We start from the raw sequence: 22,324 nt of genomic DNA on the forward strand, positions 1-22,324 counted from the left end.
GCCTCTTGCAGGCAGGGTTTAATGGAGGATTATAATGCTGATTAATAAATGTGCTTTTATATTATGGAGCAGAGGCATGTGGATTTAGCTTGATTGTTGGAAGCAGCAAAGAACAGCATATGTCTAAGTTTTCATCTGTTATAACAATGATTATATTTAAACCATGTAATAGGGTCTTAAGGATCTTCTGGACGTATTTAATGTGTAACATCCTGCCTTATACGTAAAAGTTGCCATCCTTTAATAACAAAATCCGGGTGGTTTTTATAAAAATGTTTAGTTATGCATATATTATTATTATAATTTTAAATATTGAGTAAATAACCTCACTCTGATGCATTGAAACCTATAAAATACTGGAAAAGTGTCTCCCTTTTGGCTGTTACGTGAATGAGACTCATTAAATCTTTACTTTGAAAGGATAATCAGCGGTGCTTTGGCCGTGTGGTACATTACACCCACACTGCTCCTGTGACAAGTATTTTCCACTCACAGTGACAATAAAATGAGTATATTTACCTATAATTATCTCTTTTTTAACCTAGAGACAGAAGCTTAACACTAAACTCTCCTACTTGTCTTCCCTGGCTTTGTTGTTTCCCGCCCTCTTTCCTCCTTCTCTTCTTTACGTTTTGGGTCTTCCTCTTTCCTCTGTTATCCCTCGCATGTTTTCATTTCCCTACCCACAGGAACTTCCGGAAGCATCTTCGGATGGTGGGCAGCAGGAGGATGAAAGCACAGAGTGAGTCAGAGATGTGTGTGTTTGTGTGTGTGGCTGATATGTTTGCTCAAACTGACTGTTGTGTTTTCCACCTCGCCATCATCTGTTTTTCTGTTTGTTTTCTGGTGTGTTTATTGCACGCGTGTGGCACCAAAGCGCGTCTGCTTTTACTGGGATTACAAAACGTAATATTGAATCACTTGAGGAGTATATGTTTATCAGTGTGTGTGTGTGTGTGTGTGTGTGTGTGTGTGTGTGTGTGTGTGTGTGTGTGTGTGTGTGTGTGTGTGTGTGTGTGTGTGTGTGTGTGTGTGTGTGTGTGTGTGTGTGTGTGTGTGTGTGTGTGTGTGTGTGTATTGATTATGCAGCAATATGAGTCTTGCTCCTGTCTATACGAGTGTGTTGGTGGTCCTTTCCTGTTGCATCGCTTTCAATGTTTCGGGTCTTTGTTCGGTTTGTTGTAAAGAAAAAGATGCTAAATATATTTTTTTAAAGGTAAATACGGAAGTGATGAATGGTAACAATGGAGGAGTGTGTGTCGTATTGAAAACACGTCGAAAAAATGTGGATTAGATGTGGCTTCAGTAACAGTATGAGTGTCATTTTAGGAGCCATCTTAAAAATGTAATGGAGATAAAATGGGTGGAGATAAAATGGGTGGAGATAAAATGGGTAAGAACAAAGTAAAATCAACTATAAATCTATGCTCCAGCAAATACAAACATTGCTTATTTTTTTATTTGTGTCAAATTAAGATGCATCATTATTACAAGTAACTTAGGAAGAGTACACGTGCTAAGATTATACAGCATGTGCCAAACATGTGCCAAATGTCAAAGCACTATGAATGTTAACAAGATGTTCCTTGTCCATCGTTATAGGTCACAATGGAAATGTGTTACAGACTAGTGGCCTATGATGATGTCAGGCGTGAAGGCCATTATTTTGTAATGCGAAAAAAAAATGTTTTAGCAGACAAGCCTGAACCCAATTATAACCCAAATGTGTCACCTATGATTGTAACTCAGTGTTACATTTTGCACATTTATTTAATCCTAAATCTCAAGACGCAACCCTGCTGTGAGGAGGAACTACTTCTCCTGGAGCAATTGGTCCCAAAAGGTCCCAATGCTGATTAAGTGAAATCATCACAGAATCATCTAGTTTTGATAAAAATCTAAAGTCTAGTCAAGAGCTATTGTGTCACAAAACAGGAAAACATGTTTTGATTTGATAAACAGTTATTTCTAAAAGCAACCCTGAAATATCAACATTTTAAAAAAAAAAGGCCTTAAAGTTGACCTTATGAATGTTTCTATTTAATGAAAAGATTGTTGTACTTGAATAGAATAAATTGTTGTCAGCAGCTAAATGGCGCCTTGAGGGACACTATTGATTAACCGTGTCAAACACTCTAAAATAGTCTACACATTTTCCAAGAGCACAGTGATTACTCTTCAAAGCAAAGCTGATTCTATCGAGGCTCAGTAAATCTTGGAGACAAAAGCAGACTTTGAAATCCATCCTTAAGATAAGAAGCAGGATCTTTTATGGTGTTGTAGTCTGTCAGCATATTGTATGTGTATGTGTGTTTAAACATGCAGGTGTTTGTTTGTGCCGAGATGGGGTGACATCGTATGTACACAATATATGTGAGCTTTTTCCGTGTGTTCACGTATGTGTTTTAGGTGGCGAGTGTGTAGGGAAAAAAGGTCATTTTGCGGGTTGTTCAGTGCGTGTGTCTGGTGTGTGTGTGACAATCTCTCCCCGCCTGTACTAGCATTCGCTGAGCGTAGATCGAAGAGTTTCAGCCGCTCCTGGAGTGACCCCACCCCTGTCAAGAATGACTCTCAGCATGACAGTGAGTTAACACGTACTAACACACGTTCATCTACACACAGACGCTGACACACACACACAGTGGAGCAAAAATTGTGCGATTTAAACACTTGGAAGCAGGCTTTAACTCTGAAGTAACCAAATCACGTGTTACATGTGTGTAAACCAGTGTCTGTTGCGTCTCGTATAGTTAAGTTACCAGTTTGTATTCCCTGCATGCACTGAGATATGAAAAATGTAAAACTGGCCTCCACCTTTAAGACCTGGCCTTTTTTAATATTCCAGACTACTTCAGTCACACTCCTTCTCTAAATATTATAATGAGTGCAAAATACAGACATGTACTTTTAAAGTGTTAATAATCCACCAAAACTGCTGCAGCTGCTGCATTTTAAACAATGTAAAAGGTGTGCAGTTATTATTAATAATAGCCCATGACCCTTCATGCCCTCACATCACAACTGGCATATCGATTACAACTTCAATTCGCTTTGTGCTTGCTCAGTGTTTTTGTCCTTAATTTATTCCATACACAGGTGGCTCATACATTGTTGAAAGCCACTTAGCAGCATTTGTCAGCTCTGAAAATGATTTGGTAATCAGCACTTTGATATATGAACCGACCGATGGAATGAGGCCAGATCATCTCTAGTCTTAAATAATGGTCCAGCTGTCAAAAGTAATGCAAAGTACAGTATAGCACTTAGTAACAGAGGTGGGAGAAATATTCAGATTGTGTAGTTGAGTAAAAGTAGAAGTACCAGAGTGTAGGGATACTCTGTCACAACTAAAAGTCCTGCATTCAAAAGTAAAAGTATAAAAGTATTAACATCAAAATTAACTTAAATTACCAAAAATAAAAGAACTCATGATGCAGATTGGTCCATTTCAGAATAATGTATATGATCTGTTTTGATTATAATTATTGACGCATTAAAATGTTCTCAAAGCTGGTAAAGGTACAGCTAGTTTTAATGACTCTGTATACTGCAGGTAGCTTGTGAATTTACTCCAGGTTTAACTAAAGTCGGATTTAAGTGTGGTTTATATTTATCATCATTAATCCAAATCTGCAAAGTAACTAAAAGGAACAAAATAAAAGTAGTGGAGTAAAAGTACATGATTTACCTTTGAAGTGTATTGGAGTAGAAGTACAAAGTAGTATAAAATGGAAATACTCGAGTCAAGTACAAGTATCTCAAAATGGTACATTAGTACAGTACTTGAGCAAATGTATTTAGTAACTTCCCACTCTGCTTAGTAAGTACAAATGTATATTCTACATGAACCTTTTTTAAATATTTCCAGATTAGGAAAAATCCTAATTTTGTATGCATCAATAGGCAAAACAAATTGTACTTCTTTTCTTATGTTCAGGATACCACAAAAGTTATTTCTTTTTTTACTTCCTCCCTCAGCAAATGTAAAATCTTAAAATCCCAAAACACTCAACAGTGAAATAATTGCCCGACTAAAACTGCCGATGTGATTCTATCCGGGTCAAGGAGATTATGTTTTTGGTTTGGTTTGTTGGTTTCTTTGTCAGCAGGATTGTGGAAAAACAACTGTCCCGATTTTCATTAAACTTGGTTGAAGGAAGTACTATGGCCTAAGGGGAACCCAGTTATTATGTAGTTCTGAATCAAACGGTGGAGACATTTTTTTTTCACTTAAGGCAACTGCCATTGAAGAGGTCTGTACTCTCCGGGAGCCATTCTGGTTGTCAGTGTTTTCAATGGTGATTTAGGTACTTGAAGGTTAAAGCCACTTTTCATCAAGTGTGTCCAAACAGGACTTGGTATTTGACAGTAAACTGTAAGGTGACATTTTGTCATCACGGTTTTACAGCTCAGCTCCGTGTTTTGAAAGAACAGTTAACACACACATAACAAATCCAAAGACACTTACACAGACAACCCTCCATCACACGTACACACTGACTGTCCCTGCTGTTGACTCTGACCCTGTCCATCTGTCTCCCTTTGACCGTGGGTCTTTCTTAAACTTTGTGATGCTCTCATTTTATCTGTGAGTATGTCTTTCGAACTGGAGTATGTGTGTCTCAGTCCGAGTGTGTCCGCTGGTGCAAATGTCAAGGCAAGGAACGTGTGTCCAAGTGTATCTAAGCGTATCTAAATGGCTTATAAATGCAAGTTTCAACCCACACTGATTGAAGGTGATGTTTGTCTATGTTGGTGTCTGTGGTTTTCTGTTTTTCTCCACCTTCCATCTTCAGTGTTTCTGTGTTTTAGAGTGTGATGAAAGATAAATGAACTCATGATGACAGTCTAATGGTGCAGCTGATGCCTCATTCTTCCCTGTTTCCTAAGGGAAAGGTATTGTTCTCTGGAGGAGAGACATTAATCATCAATTTTGCTTGTTATTTTCTCTTTTTTCATTCTTTACTTTCTTGAGAAGGATATTTCCCTCTTGGTACCTCTACAATGTTCTTTATTAGCTGCTTCACAAAACCTATTGCCTACAGTTGGGCTGAAACTGATTCTGATATTGTATATATAAATATCTGATATCTGATATTCTGATACTGATTGGCTGATACAAGCATAAAAGTATATTTTTGTTTTCAAAATATCCTCATATAACATAATGGCCAATTACTATTTTGAAGTTGTTTTCTATAATCTTAAATACAAACAAATGTGTATTATTAATAAAAAACCTCAAGGACAACACTGTGAGCAGCAAATATATATAACACAAATATATGACAATCATAAACGTAGTGCTCACATTGTAATTAAACTACAGCAATGGAACATCGCACTTGAATATAAATAGCAATTATCAGCAACAACACTTTTACTATGCATGCATTGACCCTAAGAATGTTAAACTGTAAATAAATACTAAGTCAAAACTGCATGCATCACATCAGCCATCCACGGATCAAAGAAATACTGACAGCTCAGATTTAACGAACACCTGCTCTGTAGGTCTGTCTATTTAGTGGTTATGAACATCAAGAAAGCATCTATATGTCTATAAGTAAATTAAAATACTTTGTCCAGCTATGTAATACTGATGTCAAATGGGGCACGAGCAAAAACATATTTTAGGTTCCTAAAATAGACCCACGGAAAAATGATCCGAATCTGTTTAAGCGCATAGGCAACATTTAGACTATTTTCTACGCTTCACCTTGCTTTCAGACAGCCATTTGCAACAATGAGGGGCAGCTGTTGTATCCAGCCATGATTGTGCCAAGGCTAAAGCTAAAACCTTGTTGAACAAAAACAGCTGTTCTACTGCTCCAATCATTTCATTTGTTGGTATGGTTGTCTGTTAGTTCAGATTCACTAAATTCACACAATAACTTAAACAAACTAACTCATCAAGGCAGCAGTAGAAACAACCTGTGTTCTTTGCGTGGTAAAATAACTGTGTTTTTCAATGATGCTTTTGGCAAGAGCATAGATAACATCTTCAGTTACCAATCAGAATAATGTCATAGCAGGAGAAGCACAGGTGTAACAAATATGATCACTGTGCTCAGTGGAGTCCAAATCAGTCTATGAGCATCGTTATTAAAGGTCCCATGACATGGCCATTTCTACTGATCATAATTCCACTGTTGAGGTCTACTAGAATAGATTTACATTGTTCAATGTTCCAAAAATTGGTTTTTCATAAAGCATCTCTGTATAGTATGTGTATTCACTCTCTGTCCTAAACGGCTTTTTGTACCTCATTCACACCAACGCAACTCCGGTTCAAGCTCCGTGCTAGAGATTTTCAGGTTCAGAACCGGTTCTTCGGTTTAGCTCCGGCTCTTTTCACAACAACCAGAGTCCGACGGGTAATGCGTCATTGCGTCATCGTTTGCGTCATGACGTAACCGTTTGCGTGCCTGCTTCATAAAGCCAAACCGCGCGGATAAAATCAGTTGCATTCATTTTTTATGGCTCTATCTGCAGCTTTTCCGGAGTCATTTCTGTTGTTTAGATTATATTATTATAAAAAAGTGTACTTGTGTCAATAAAGTTTTTTTTTTAAACACAACTGCTTCCGAGGTCGGTCTTATTTCTTAAGGTGGACTGAACCATGAGTGTGGAGTAACGTTGTATCTTTAATTTAAATGAACTGTAACCTTCACCCAGGTATGTAACAGCTGTTCTCAAATGAACACGTGAAGTAAAGTTTAATATTTATAGTTTTATAGATTTATAATGAGTTATAATGAGAGGTGATCAACGTGAATGCTCAGGTTCCACCTTAATACGCAGACACGTTGCTTCACCATGAGTAGAAACCTTTATATATACAGTCTATGGCAGAAACACTGAAAGTCTTGTTAAGTTTCTCCATCGTTGTGTACAAACTACATAAAACGCTGGCTTTTTGTTGTTGTTCAGGAGTTGATCCTGTCTCTGCCCCCGTCTCGACGTAAGCGTGACGTATGCGGTGCTTTTGCTCTGGCCGGACAAGTTTTTGGTGCTTGAAACGAACAGGATTCCGGAGCTAAGAGGCTGCTCCGCTGCACTGTGAACAGGAAAACCCGGTGCTTTTCAAGCTCCAGCTCCGAACCGGCCCTGAAACACCGTTGGTGTGAATGAGGTAGCTCCTGCCACCCCCCCCCCCCCAGCGGAACATCAGTGATTATGTGTTACAATGTCGTTAGTTAGCAACCACAAAATGACACCAGTAATGACAAACAGATGAGAATGCTGCGTGGGCTCTGGGTGTTGTGTTAGCGGGACGTTGCGGGGCTCGCTGCACCGCCCTTTGAGGCTCGAGGAGCGGACAGTGTGAGCTGTATTACTGGTGTCGTTTCCTGGTGTACACACACACACACACACACACACACACACACACACACACACACACACACACACACACACACACACACACACACACACACACACACACACACACACACACACACACACACACACACACACACACACACACACACACACACACACACACACACACACACACACACACACACACACACACACACACACACACACACACACACACACACACACAGCCTGAGAAAAGATAAGGCTGAGTGAGTGTGTGTCTCGGCGAAACTCCGCGGTGTAGCGCGGCTGAGAAAAGATAAAGCTGAGTGTGTGTGTATGTGTGTGTGAGGAGCTCTACTGATTGGTCCATTTGGTCGTCGTTACGTCACTGTGACCAGGAAGAACAAAAATGGAAAAAAGAAAATTCTCCAACGAGTCTTTCTGGGGCAGCATAGACAGGCCTTTTCTGTGTTAGAGTTTTACTCGCTACAGGGTTTACTTTGAGGGTTTGTGACTCTGCAGACCGTTTACATGCAGAAAAAGCTACATAACACACAAAGGGACGTGTAATAACCGGAAAAGCATGTCATGGGACCTTTAATTCAACTGCCTTCTATGAAAAATACAAATATATGCTGTTGATAAATTCTCTCCTCATGTTAGGTAATATAAAAATGTAAGGAGTTTGACCTCACATTAAAGGTTGGGTAGGTAAGAATGAAGAAACCAGCTAGAGTGCGCTAGAATTTGAGAGTACACGACCGAAAAAAAATCTGCCCTTTCCTTCAGACTTCCTTACAGAGCCCCTCCTCCAATACACACGAACTGAACCAATGAGGGCATGAGATAAGTTTGTGCACGAGATGGAAGGCTGACATGCAGATAGGCCATCCAGTTATCTGCCGCGGGCCGGGGCAGATGATTGGTCGTGCTTTTTACAGCGCTATGGCACAGATGAAATATTTGTATGTATTTATTGTCAAAGCATTTAATGTATTCATTGCTATTGGGATGTTAAGAGCATTCCATGGAATATAACAAAAAGTGTTTCTGAAGTGAATTACCTACCCTACCTTTAATAAATCTCCTTCTAGGAAATAATTCAACAGCTGTCTCGCACAATTTTACATTTTACAACATTTAAATAGAAATATAGTGTGAACTCGTTATGATAACATTTAAAAGAAGCACGTTTCGATACGACTGCATTCCTTACTAGAGGTGCTGCCCTCTGAACTTAGTTGTTTCTTTTCTTGTTAGCTGAAGTCCTGCTCACTCACGATCCTCCTCTTTCTCCTCCTGCCAGTGGTCTCATCTTTTACTTCATCTGTCATTCTTTTATGTCCCCACCATTATTACCAACTCCATCCTGTTTCCTCTCCTCCGCAATCACTCCTCTCCACTTCCTGGACACGTCCTTTCATTCCCAGTTTCTTCTATTTCTCTGTCACCTTTCTTGCCTCTCAAGAACACTCCTACCTAAAACCTATTATCTTTAGTGTTCTTGCTCACAGGTGTGGTATTATTCTCTTCCAGGCGGAGACCTGCAGGCATCCTGTGGTACTTTAGATGAAGGAGGCCAAGATGATAATTTAGACTGGGAGGAGGAGAGGGAGATGGAGCGGCTGGCCTGCGAAGGAGACGACTTTATACCTCCCAAAATCATGGTGAGAGATCAGTATTTAACAACAATTTCGAATCACACTTAAAGTTGGCAGACTTACAAGGGAAATAACTTTTAAAAGGTTCAAAATCAAAGTAAAAGAGCAAGGAGGGTCCACATTCCCCCTCTTGTATTTACAACCTTAATGAAAGCCCAAAGTTCTGACAATGCTGCTGCTCTTTTCAGAAATGGTGGGAGCAATTGAAGTAACATTTCTGTGGATGAATTCAAATTTCAATCAACAAATGATTCTTGAGGAAAGTGTTAAAGGTCCCGTATTATGCAAAATCCACTTGTTCATGTCTTGTATACATAAACATGTGTCCCCTCTGTGTAAATAGATTCTGAAAGTTTCAGGAAAAAATATTTGCTCTCTTTTTGTCCTGATCCATTTATATAAAAACCTGTCTGAAAATGAACTGATCAGATTTTGGCCACTTTATGATGTCATAACGATTTTGTGGCTTGTGTAACCATTAGCCAATCACCAACCAAGGTAACCCCCCCCCCCCCCCCCCCCCCACCTTATCACCTGAATCTCCTCCTAGAGCACCATTGTGTACTTTTTCACCAAATATCTCTCAGAGGGGCGTGGGGAGTGGCTCCTTATTTTCATCTAAAGTAACAGACAGAGAATCAGCTATTTTGAAACAGGGCTGAAAACAGAGGGGATTATGGGATGCTACAATGATCTGTTTGGTATTTGGAGCCAAACACTTCAGAGACATGTTTGTATATATCTGAGACCTATAATATATTGAAGAAAAACAGTATAATAGGGGACGTTTAATATTCCCAAGCTCTTATCTTTTTTTTTCTTTGTCACTAAGCCTTTATATGTCCTGCCTTACATTAACCACTTGTGAGCTCGGCTTGATGCCAACAGTAATGTTAACCATCTATCCATGTTACCCTAGCCTGGCAGTGCTCTGCTCAAAATGTAACCACTTTGAACACCAAGCCAATCAACTTCCCACGTTGCGACCATGAGCTCACAGGTTCCATTTGAAGGCAGCAATAAATCGATTCCTAAAATCCCCACATTGCTACACACTAGCATTAGTTGTTTAACCCTTTCTACCTTTTATATGCTCGTGACATTCAAATCCCACACTCCCCAATTTCGAGTTGGGAGACTTCCCTAATAATAATAATGAAAATAAATCAACATTTTCAAAACGTGCTTTACATTTATGGAGCTATTTCAGGGTCATAAGTTTTGATCATTCAAAAAAATACAATTTATTTGAAAGTTCAAGTTTTTATCCTGAACTTTGAAAAATACAATGATTTATTCAAAATAAAAATAAGTATTTGAAATCATTTTTCAGGTTGAATATTATTTTTGATTTAGTTCAGCAATTTCTTTGAATTAAATGTATTTTCAGATTTCATTTTCATACATATTTTGATATTTGAATCCTTATTTTTTTCAGTTGCAGATTTTTTTCATTTTCAGATTCAAAACAATTATTTTTTCAGTTTCAAATCTTGTTTTTTCAGGTTTCACATTGCTTTTCACCTTCAGATCGTTTTTCACTTTCAGATCTTTTTTTCGCTTTCAAACTTTTGGCCCTGATGTTGCTTGGCGGGCGGGGCTTTCCAAAGAGTAGTTTTGTTTGGCATCCTGAGTGACAGGCCTCCCTGTCATGTTGCCTTCATGGATGTTAGGTAGCGAGAGAAATACAACTCAATACTTTCTATACACAATACTCCCGTGATTGGTGGTAAACAAAACTGATACCAGCGTCAAAGTTCCGTTAAGTGAGCTGTTGAGCATCGTAGTTGGCAACAATCAAGGTATAAGCGCAATAAACTGTGCTAGAATGTGAAATTACATATCCGCAATCAAGCGTTGTCCTTCCCCAATTCCACGTAGCTCCTTGAACGCAGCATAGTATCGGCTTGGTTTTTGCGATCAGAATCAGAATACCTTTATTAGTCCCACTCCCACAGGGGATACATTTACATTGTTACAGCAGACAAGAGCCAAAGACAGCTTAATGTTACCTAAAGCATGCATAAGAAAAGTATTAAAGATTTAAAAAAAAAAATTATATATTTTTTTCAAGTTGCACATTTTACAGATATTCACATCAATCAAACAAAAAACAAGCAGCCATCTATTTAGAACAGATAGAAAAAGTTGAAATGAAATGGTGTTGACTGTGAAATAAAAACATGAGGGGTTTGATGGTTGAAGGTCCCTCAATGCCACAGATATCAATATCATTTATTAAGTTGTTATGAATGTTGTGTAAAAATGCAAGTTCTGTATTTGTTGCATCTTAAAAATATCCCTTGTAAACTGGGCACAATAAAAGTAACTGTTTTAGGAAATGGTTACTTACACACTGCTAGGTAAATATGTTAAAATGAGCTTAATCCTAGGAAGGTACATTTATTTGAAACGCCCCTAATATATTCTCTACCATCTCACTCTGAATAATATATAGAGCTGTACATTCCCTGCAGGCATGAGAGTGATGAAGTTTGCTCCTTTCCCCTTTCCTCTCATTTCTCTGAACCCATGCTTGATTTTCTCCATCTTTCCTTCTCTCACACCCTACTTAATCCACCCTTCGTCTCCTTCACCTTCAGCTGATCTCTTCTAAAGTCCCGAAGGCGGAGTACGTTCCCACTATAATCCGCAGGGACGACCCGTCCATCATCCCCATTCTCTATGTGAGTCAAACACAGTCGGACATGTGCTTAAAAATATATGGACATACCAAGCATACACCTTTTACAAACAACTATATGTGTTCATTTATTTTTCCTCAGGACCATGAACATGCAACCTTTGATGACATTTTGGGTGAGTAAAAATGTTTGTTTTCTCTTCGCGTCTGCCTTTATAATAAAATATTCAATAAACATGTAATTCCAACAGTGAGTACAATGAATAACATAATGTACTTAAATCACATAATCTAATAATAAAATGACTAAGAACAGAAAAATATGAAATATGAAATTGTCAATCGCATGATTTTGGGCCCAACTAAATCAAGTTGTCTCATACACATGAGAATGCATTGAAGGACTACAAAAACACACTTATTATAAAATATAGAGCCACAGCAGATTTATAAGACCAACAGTCTATAAAATCAATCGCCTTTAGTCTTGAGCGTGCAGCAGTTTGCCTGAGGAGCGGAGTCTGAACTCTGACTCACTCTGTAGGGGTTAAAGGTCAATTAAACAGCTACAGGTTAAACTTCGCCTGCTATAAATCTCTTTTAAACTTGCTCAGATGTGGCTCAATTGCTCTGTTCGTTTAGAATCAGCTGACATGCTGCAACGATACCGAAACATGTTTTTTTAAATGGATTCTCGAGGCTGTTAATGAATAATTCACATGTAGCCTATAGATTTCATGTTTCCATTTTTCTGTCTTTTATTGACCTGTTTTTTGCTGTTGAAACACTGTTGAATTCATATATTCCATTAGTGTCTGTGATGTCTTACTGTACTTGAACCCACCCTTCTAGAGGTTTCCTTTGACTTAACATTTCTCCCTCTCTCACTGTACATTGTTACTTGTCTTTTTTCGTATTCGTTATGCTATCTGTCACTGTTATTCACATCAATACAACCTGTGTTTCTCTCTCCCAGAGGAAATAGAGAAGAAGCTCACAGCTTACAGGAGAGGAAGCAAGTTCTGGAGGATGCTCATCTTTTGTCAGGTAAGGAACATGTAGACACTAAATAAAAGTAATACGGTATTTCCTGTAAAATGTTACATTCATTTGTGATAAATGGGGTTATGTGTACATTCATGCAGTGCACTGACAAGTAATAGGTACCATTTTTATATATAAATCAAGAAAACTACTAGTTGTGATGGTATGTAATTTGTTTCATTCTTGTGTGTGTGTGTTAGGGAGGACCTGGTCACCTGTATTTGCTGAAGAATAAAGTGGCAACTTTTGCGAAGGTTGAAAAGGAAGACGACATGAGCCAGTAAGTTACCACTGGGTTTATATAACATTTTCTCTCCATCTCTGATACGCTTTGCTGAGAGCTATTTTACATTTGTGGGCTAGCATTTTAAAGTGGGAGCCACCAAGGTGACATTTTTGCTTTGTGACTTTAGCTTTCTACTCTGAGGTGATTTGTGTTCAACTCCATTCTGTCCTTTGCTTTGGCTTTAGCTAACACCGTTCCTTCCAATGCCCAAGCACTGACATGTGATGATACCTTACAAGACATTCAAAAACTAAACAAAGCCATTTACTAGAACAGATGTAATTACAGAGGTTTGAAGTTGATCAGCAAGCGGATCGCGTTGTGTCAAGCTGTTGTAGAAGTTATGTTTAGAGGCGAGGTGATGACCAATGAACATCAGTATGGTTGCAAGCAGGAAAGGGCACGACTTAAGCTATGATCGATTCAAGAAGGTTAAAGGGGAAGATCAGTAGAGGTCAGCATGATTTCTATGGTCTCCTTGTGGACTTAGAGAAAGCATATGAGAAGGCTCCGAAAGAGAACTCAAGAGGAGCAGAGAAGTTTGTAAGACTGGAGCACGATATGTGCAAAGGTAGTGCGACAATGGTGAGCTGTGCAGTAGAGAAGTGACAGATGATTTCAAGGTGGAGGTGGGACTACATCAAGCATCAGCACTGAGCCCTTACTTGCTTACAATGGTGATGGCTGACGGAGGAGATCAGGCAGCAGTCTCTGTGGACGATGTTCATGGATGACATCGTGATCTGTTGTGAGAAGAAGGAGCAGGTTAGGGACAGCGCAAAGAGGTGGAGGGATTCCCCGGAGAGCAGACAGCAGGCACATCTGGAGTAGGGCTGCACGATTTGGGGAAATAATCAAATTGCGATTTTTCTGACAGATATTGCGATTCGATTTGCGATATTTGTTTTTAAGCGACCCAACGGAAGTTTATTGTAAAATGAGGCCATATCTCCGGCTAGGAAGGTCGCATCCACGTGCTCCCGTCTCTAGCACCCCCGCAGCCCGAGCTACGAGTGAAAGAACTAAACTTACATGAAACTTCCGTTGGGTTGCTTTAAAGTCAAGCTTCAGTTTAAGATTCACCCTGTAATAGAAACATGTGATGGAGCATTACTAACCTGACTCAGATGGTTTGTTTCACCAAACCATTTGAAAGCTCCATTGGAAGCCATTTATTTCAAAAACACTTGGCAGGTGATTGGATCAATCTGTCTATCACCTTCTATCATGGGCCACTTCTGATTGGTTAACAGTGACTGGTACATGTGGAGCACAGCACTTCTGTTGGTATGGATGACTGACACACAAGAAGAACAAAAACACTTTTTAAAAAAGCAGGCTTTGCGATTTGATAATTGCATAATTTCAAATCACGATTTCGATTTAAAATCGATGAATCGTTCAGCCCTAATCGGGAGGTGGCAGAGTTGAAGATGCTATGATTTTTGGTTTGGAATCGACGAGGACTGTGTCACGATCACAGGTACAGATCAGAACCCAATAGCACGACTCAGATACAACCAGTGTATAGCAATGTTCAGTTTATTCAGGTCAGGGACAGGCAGGGTCAAAACCAGGAAATCCGTCAGACAGGCAGCCAAAACCAGACAGGGAGCAGGCAGGAACTCGAGATCCGTAAACAGGCAGGCAGGGATCAAAAACCGGGCAGGACAAAAATCTAGGCTAGAGACCAACACTCACTGGAGAGCTTGGCGGAAACAACAATACAATCTGGCAAAGGACAAGTGATAGTGAGGTGGTATAAATACTGTGGAGTGATGAGGAAATGAGTAACAGGTGAGGGGAAGGGCTGGGGAGACCAGGTGAGGGAAGTGATCTGATTACAAGGGCCTGGAGGAAGGCGGGATCTGAAATGACAGGAGAGTTTAGATGAGCCACCAAACAAACAATAATAGAAGTGTCTAACTTGTGACAGACTGACAGGATTAAGATCGAGTATATTAGAGGGACGGATCAGGTTAAACAGTCTGGAGACAAAGTGAGAGGCCAGATTGAGATGGTTTGGACATTTGCAAAGGAGAGATGCTGGGTATATCTGGAGAAGTATGCTATCTGAAGGTAGAGGTGCCAGACAAAAGAAAAGGCAAGAATGTGGTTTATAGATATGGTGAAGACGACATGCAGGTGATTGGCATGAGAGAGAGAATGCATACAGTATAAGAGATTAAAACAAGTTATCTGCAGTAGTGACCCATACCTCAAGAAGCCAGAGTGAGAACATGTAGGGAGGTATTTATCATTAAGATACCTTAGCTGCCCTCTCATTGAGTCCTAATCCACCAAATATCACAAAAAGGGCTCCATCCTATAAAAATGTATTTTGTCTCACTCCTAGAGAAGTCTCTCATTTTAGGCATTCAAATGATTGAAGATCCTGATACAAATTACTTATGTAAATGCTCTTTTCTCCATTTTCAGAATATAAATAATATTTCTGCTCTTCCACTTGACTTAAATCGAAGCTGTTCCACTGGGATGATTCAACCTTCAATTGTTTGTCATTCATGAACAATTGAGAATCTTTCAGACCGTTTCTCCTGGGGGGGGCATCTTTGAATAGTTGATGGTTTAGAGATATAAAACACAACCTCCTGTTCTTTGCAAAATCAAGTGGTTAATCACCAACGATGTGCTTTGACACGAGCTAATCTTTTTTTAAAGGTCATTTTTTGCATTTAATTCCATGGGAACTGTTGGTAAGAGTGATAACTGAAGTCTTTGTTTTTGTTCAGATTCTGGAGGAGGCTTAGTCGATTCATGAGTAAAGTCAACCCAGAACCCAACCTCATCCACATAATGGGATGCTACGTCCTGGGCAACCCTAACGGAGAGAAGGTAAACAGAGGCTGACGCAAGAAGACACACCATCACACACACTCTCACAACCTATAACACAGAAGCTCTACTTTACCCTAATTACATGTCAGGCCAGAGGACGTTTAGTTCACAGAAAAGATGGTGACATTTGGTGTCGCCATAATACCATTTTGAGTTCACAATTTTAGTGGTCAAATTAATTCCCTAAAATGAAAATATATAAAAGTCAGTAATAGTACAAAAAGAGTCATTACATTTATGAAAAGATGCAACTAGATTTTGACAAACAAAAAGTCCAAAAGCTATATTTATATTAGGACATTTATTTTGTCCAAATAACACTGTAATCTTACAATTATGATAACATCGCTACACTCAAGCAAAGAGTATTTCACAGAAGATACTAATGTCATTTAAAAATTAACACATATGTCAGCTATGGACTGGTTTTGCTCCAGTGTTTAAGTTGCAGTAGCTTTGCAAGTGGCATAGCAGTTATCTTCTGAAGCTAATGCATAGCGCATCGAAACTATAACAACATGGCAGGTCTATGTAGATATTACATAAAGCCCGCAAGTACTAAGGTCGGCTAAGGCTGTTTGTGTTTGTTCAAAGAAAGCTAAATGAAGGACACTGTGGTTTCTCATTTAATTATTTCTCAGTAATGCACATGCAAGCCAGTTGCAATACCAATTGTCTTCACTTTTATCACATTGCTGGAATGTGGTAAACAAAATGACTTTGTAAAGTAATCACATATTTAGTGAGACACCTTTATCCCACATTGAATGAAAGAATGTAAACACAGTTTCTCTGGAGGATACAGGCAGACAATGTTCAACAGCGGTGAAATCTGATTCCCAACAATTCATTACTTCCTTCCTGTACACACCGTGGCCCAGGTAGAGTAGATCTGGCAATTCATTCATAACAAGGTCTCTGTTGATTTACGTGTTCAAAACGTCAGATTTATGTGCCACGCAAACTGATTTAATAAATTAGCCTGCCCGAGGTGTAAAGACGTTTTGTCTCCTATCATTAAAGTGAGTGCTTCCTTGTGCTCGCTCGTGCCTCGCTTTGTTCTCCCCCGCTAGTTTTTCTGTCTGCTGCCCTGTGCTTTCATATTTCTTTTCATAGCGTCGCGTTAGTCTGATAATCACCACACGTTCATCCCGGCTGCCTCCGTTTCTAGCTCTTTCTTCCTCAACATGTGGGACTATTACCTCACTCTGTGTGATGTCACTGGATGAAGCACACAGGCTGAGTAATGATGCACCTCTCTCTACCTGACAGGAACAAACAATAAGACACAACCCAAAAAATCGAAATCAAAGCAGACAAACAAACTGGCAGACACACAGAGGAACGACATAGCCAGCGGGGTTTGTCTGACCTAGCTGTCTGTTCCAGTCATGTCTGCCAAAATACTTTGTTATATAAAGTGGGTCTCTCTTGGGTAGATGGAGAGACTGGAAGTCTGCAGTACAGTGTGCAGAGTGACATCTCCCCCCCTGCAGACAAACACAGGCACCTGCCTCAACAGAGCTTCAATTCCAAAACAACAATATTGGTGGGATTCATATTTCACTCAAAGCTTGGTCCCAAGATCTCAAAGTGATATTTTCTCACGCTGGAGGCTAAATGTCATCTAAACTACAGTTGATGAGTATTTGTTTATACCTCCCTAGAGTACACTCATACAATTACAAAGTGATTTTACGAGAGACCCTATAACAAGTGTTTTTAATCAAACGTGTTCTCCATTATACACTATATGGGGAAAAGTGTGGTCACTTTAGTACACAGTTCATTTGATGTGCTAAAACAGCATCCAAACTCCAAGAAAGTCTTTAAACTTCTCAAATATCTTTTGGTCCTATATCGTTTTTCTCTAACATTTCGTATTTTCTTTACTTTCTTAATCATATAAACAGCCATAGAAAAGCCCATCATCAACAGAGAACATCACTCCCAGCCGCTCTATCTGCCAAAGCATAAATGGAGTCAGATTGGGTCCCCGTTTTATTCATTTTGAAACAGGAAGGATCAATGCCAAATGATGAACTACAGACAGCATAAACCAATGGCTTGCAAACACCACGTCGCTGTACATGACTTAAATAATAACTAAGAGGTTATCTTAAACACACATGATGTGCTCAAGATGCTTGAGAGGAGGTCTCAAGTAACATACTGCAATTTCACACACACTCACTCGCTGTATATTCACATGCTGCATGTCACTGTATCTGCAGTTGTGCTTCTTGATTGGCTATAACAATTGATATGTATTAAGCTTATGCTGTTAATACAGACATGAAGGCATAATAGTCTCGGCTGACTTTAATAGAGAAGTAAATTAAACTACCCCCTCCCTGTTTGAAAACATATTAGTTTATTTATGATTAATACAAATGACTCAGCAAATACCAAAGGGGTCTAGCCTGTTCATTACAGCAAGAGCTGATTTTGTAATAATAATCATCTCCAATATAATATTGTCTTGTTCTGGGGTTCTTTCATTGATATGAATGTCATTTAATCTAAGAAATGAACATTTGCCACAGTTCTGAACATTCAAAGGAGCTCCAATTTGCTGATATTAGGGGAGGGGTGAAATGCTTCTGCTCTGCAGTAAAAAAGAAAACCACAGTTATAACTCTGTGAAATGTGGAGCAGGCTGCTTTTCAGTTTCTAACACCAAAGCACTTAGGGCTTGTCAGTTTTGAGACACAGCGTTGAGGATGAAAACATATAGGCTGGAGCAGCAGAGCAGCAGGGGAACAGGTCAGCCAGGCAGTCTGACCTACTTTTCTCATTCAGAGTTGTTTAAGCATGTTGTTTCGTCAGCACAAATTCTGCCTCAGTCTTGGCATCAATAGCCTCAGAGGACAGAAAGGAAACAACCCAACATTAATAGGGTCCAAGCACAACAACATTTCTTGCATGAAAAGCAAACATAACACTAAAAAACAGCAACAAATGTAAGAAATATCTATCTATCAAATGGGTATTCACAATATATATTTTCCGGCGCATTACACTCCATGCAGGAAGTAATCCTCACTCTATCGCCAAGTCTCCAATGGCCACGGCAATCCACTGCAGCGTCAAGCGGCATCCCCCCCCCCCTCGAAGTGCATGAGATATTTGTTTTTTGCCTCCAGCTCTCTGCACTACAGACTCGGCACACCTCCTGCGTCTCCCCAAACATTCTTTCCGCCACATCTGGCATGAAGCCATCTTCTTTTAACTTTTTCAAAGGACTGCAAACACGGAGGAATGAAAGCTGCTCTTTTCATCGTCACCTCCATTCTGACATCACAAAGTGAAGAAGAAAAGCGCATGTGGCCCTTTGATCTCTTTGACAGAGGGGTATTCCATGTGAACAAATTGGAGCAAGAAATCAGTCAGCTTCAATTTTTAATGTGCACGTGTCTGTGAGAAACTCCAGAATAGATTACTGAGAAACCCCAAATCACTGTAATGCTCCAATCAAACTGTCATTATGTAATTAGGGCTGCAATTGATTTATTTGACTGAATAAGGAAAACATATTATATTGCCATCAAAGTCTTTATATGCTTGTTCCAACAGTTCCAGAATATTTCATCGACACTGAGAAAAATCTACAAATTCTCACATCTGAATAGCAGGAAGCAGTCAGTGTCCTCCATTCATTTTTTAAATGCTGCATTTAATATTGTGGTTTAGGGAAAAACACTCTAATTTACAGATAAGTTCAAGCTTTGATTTGAATATTTTCGTTTAATTTCTTCCTAAACATGAATAGGATAATGAGGTGCTTCTGTAACCTTTTAGAAGCTCTGCTGTTTCACGGAAAAGCAGAATCAGAATTCTGCACAGCGGTTATGCTTTTTTGCAGTTGATACCTCCTTGTTACCTGCTCGAGAATGTGCACGTCTCTTTGGCGGTAATGAGCAGGATTCATAGCCGTTCTTGAGTGTGTTGTTATGTTTGTGTCTGAGTGTGTGTTGTGTATGAAGATGCAGGCTTCCCAGTGGGATTAATTGCTGTTTGCTTCCTTATCTCGTCCCAACAGCTGTTTCAGAAACTGAAGAATCTGATGAGGCCTTATTCTGTCGAGTTCGGGTCGCCGCTGGAGCTGTCTGCTCAGGGTGGGTATGAACAAAACACCCCGACACACACATCAAACAGTCAAACGAATACACACATGATGCGTGTATGAAAGACAAATCGCTGTCTATCATTAACATGTAGAGGAGGAATTTACTCAAACAGCTTCTCCATTTTTCAAAAACATGAACATGCTTTGATAAGACGTTTGAAAATGCAAAAGATCCAAGACATAGACTTCAAACTCAATTATTCACAACGACGACCACCAACCTTATTGCCACCAGAATTTGGTTTCTTATCAATATTAAGAAATGCTCTTTAATATATCTGGACAGATGCAAAGTGTTGATATTGTATGTATTTGCAAAGGCTAGCTGTCCATAGCAACTGAAGCATGATACATGTTTGTATGGTTATAGTTAGTTGGGCACGCACTGATCTTAGTTTAGATTAGGGAAAGGGTCAGTTCCGGACATCCAAGTTTATGTCATGGATTTTTTGACCTTTCAAAATCCTATAGGATATTTTCAGAAACGTAGTAATTAATTAACATCTTCAATGTTGTAACCCATCTGCAATGAATACTATCCCAATGTCTTAATATTAGAAACAAATATGTTAAAATAATAAATGATCCTCCTAACAGTATAGTCAAAATATCATGGTTGTTGTTTTTTCAGTTCTAAAGCTACATTTAGCAAGATCTGTGGGACACCATTTTGTGTGCAGGACAAAATCATTTCAAGACATGATAGGACTATTTTAATACGAGTAATAATTCAAATGTTGTTGAGATAAAGTAAAGAAATATGTGAGATATCAATTTAAAAATACTCTTGGTCTTGTAAAAAAAGTTTTGGAGTAATTGGATTCAGCAACAACAATTTCCATGAATGCAAATGATCCTTTCTCTCATGGGATTTCAGTGCAAACTTTGAACCCAAACCATTATAAAATAACCAACTTATCAGGATTAGAAAACACACAACTACTTTTAAAATAGGTTGACCAAGAAAATCCATGACAAGGACTTTGAGGTCTTAGTGAAATTATATGGAAAATGGTAAAACAAAAAAGTGATATTCTGCTCTCTTAATGGTTGAATAATGATGTTCCCGTCTCGTTTACCAATCAAGGCAAAGAGCTGATTGAGCTGTACTTCGACTTCCGCCTCTACCGGCTCTGGAAGACCCGCCAGCACTCCAAACTCTTGGACTATGAGGAATTTTTGTGACGAAAAAACCTGGATAATGGGCGCAGCAGAGCCCCCCAGGAACCCGTCCAAAAGCGATCCAATGACTGAACATTTGCTCAACTATAGCGCTCGACCCGACACATTTAAACACTCATACCTGCTTTCATCCTGGAGAGGACTGGGAGAAGAGGAGGATGTGAAGGCAGGCAGGATTGAGGAGGCTGAAGACAAAATCAATTATGCTGTGCCTCAGCTCCTCCTCATTTTCAGAGTAAGGATCAAAGACTAACAAAAAGGGCCGAAAAAATACACAAAAGAAAAAAAATGAGGAAAGATCAGAGAAAACTGGGCTGTCCAAGTCTTAGTCACCAACTCCATTTGCATCTTGAAGGCAAAGGAGAAACAAAAAATCTATTCATAAAAAAAGCTCATTTTAGTCACCCCTCTATCGCAAAAAGACATTTTCTGAGGCTTATGGGCTTCAGCAAAATCTCATTCTGCAATAATGTGGTTCTGTGATTAGACTGGACCTCTCAGACCCCGAGACATACATATACATAAATAATCCATGTGTCGATGTGTGTATATACCACATGAATATATTAGCATAGCTTTAGTCATGCAAATAATACTCTATATGAGAATAATGATGCATCATTTATTTTTGATGTGCATTGTTGTGCAGTTTCATATGGAAATACTTTGGAATAACTCAGGTTTTAGCCATGAAGTACTTCATCTGTTGGTCCATTCTATCAAGATATTGTAATCGTCATCACCATTGCTTGGAATGAATGTATTACCTCTCTGGAAATGTATCTTCAGTTTGAGGAATTGAGCTTCATGTTTTGGTTTAAAAAAAAAAAAAAAGTAGAAAAAAAAGTGCTGATTTTGTGAGAGTGTGTGTGGGAGTATTTTCCATGTAAAAAAAACATGAAGATGTTGTGTGTATTTCTCTTTCTGCTCTTCTGTTAAAGCAAAAATGTTCATCACCTTCACTTGCCATTTCTCTCTCTTCCCGTCACACACATACGCAAATACAGTCTAGCATGGTTCATGATGTCAAGAGGGATGTAACAGCCATCCAAGAGCTCCTGCCACTGCAGTGGAGGAGTCGCCCTATTGATCCCTGCTACTCTTCTGCAGAAGGTCCGAGCCACTTAGTCGGCCCCTGTCAGCCGAGCCAGCTGCTCTCACTATCTGCCAAACACTCTTGGCATATCTTAATG

At 39.3% G+C, this 22,324-nt stretch overlaps 1 protein-coding gene across 1 annotated transcript in view; it reads left to right on the forward strand.

The window, feature by feature from the left end:
• The window catches only part of nsmfa (NMDA receptor synaptonuclear signaling and neuronal migration factor a), a 43,208-nt gene extending 21,115 nt beyond the window's left edge, over positions 1 to 22,093 (forward strand). Inside the window, exons 6-15 of the mRNA XM_079656715.1 lie at positions 690 to 742; positions 2,502 to 2,582; positions 8,863 to 8,993; positions 11,591 to 11,674; positions 11,774 to 11,807; positions 12,608 to 12,678; positions 12,876 to 12,955; positions 15,715 to 15,817; positions 19,863 to 19,938; positions 21,037 to 22,093. Coding sequence (XP_079512841.1) covers positions 690 to 742; positions 2,502 to 2,582; positions 8,863 to 8,993; positions 11,591 to 11,674; positions 11,774 to 11,807; positions 12,608 to 12,678; positions 12,876 to 12,955; positions 15,715 to 15,817; positions 19,863 to 19,938; positions 21,037 to 21,134 — 811 coding nt within the window. The 3' untranslated portion in view covers positions 21,135 to 22,093. The remainder of the gene's footprint in view (positions 1 to 689; positions 743 to 2,501; positions 2,583 to 8,862; positions 8,994 to 11,590; positions 11,675 to 11,773; positions 11,808 to 12,607; positions 12,679 to 12,875; positions 12,956 to 15,714; positions 15,818 to 19,862; positions 19,939 to 21,036) is intronic.
• Positions 22,094 to 22,324: the final 231 nt, after the last annotated feature.

Source organism: Notothenia rossii, assembly GCF_949606895.1.
Source record: "Notothenia rossii genome assembly, chromosome: 11".
In the NCBI taxonomy this organism is placed as follows: domain Eukaryota; kingdom Metazoa; phylum Chordata; class Actinopteri; order Perciformes; family Nototheniidae; genus Notothenia; species Notothenia rossii.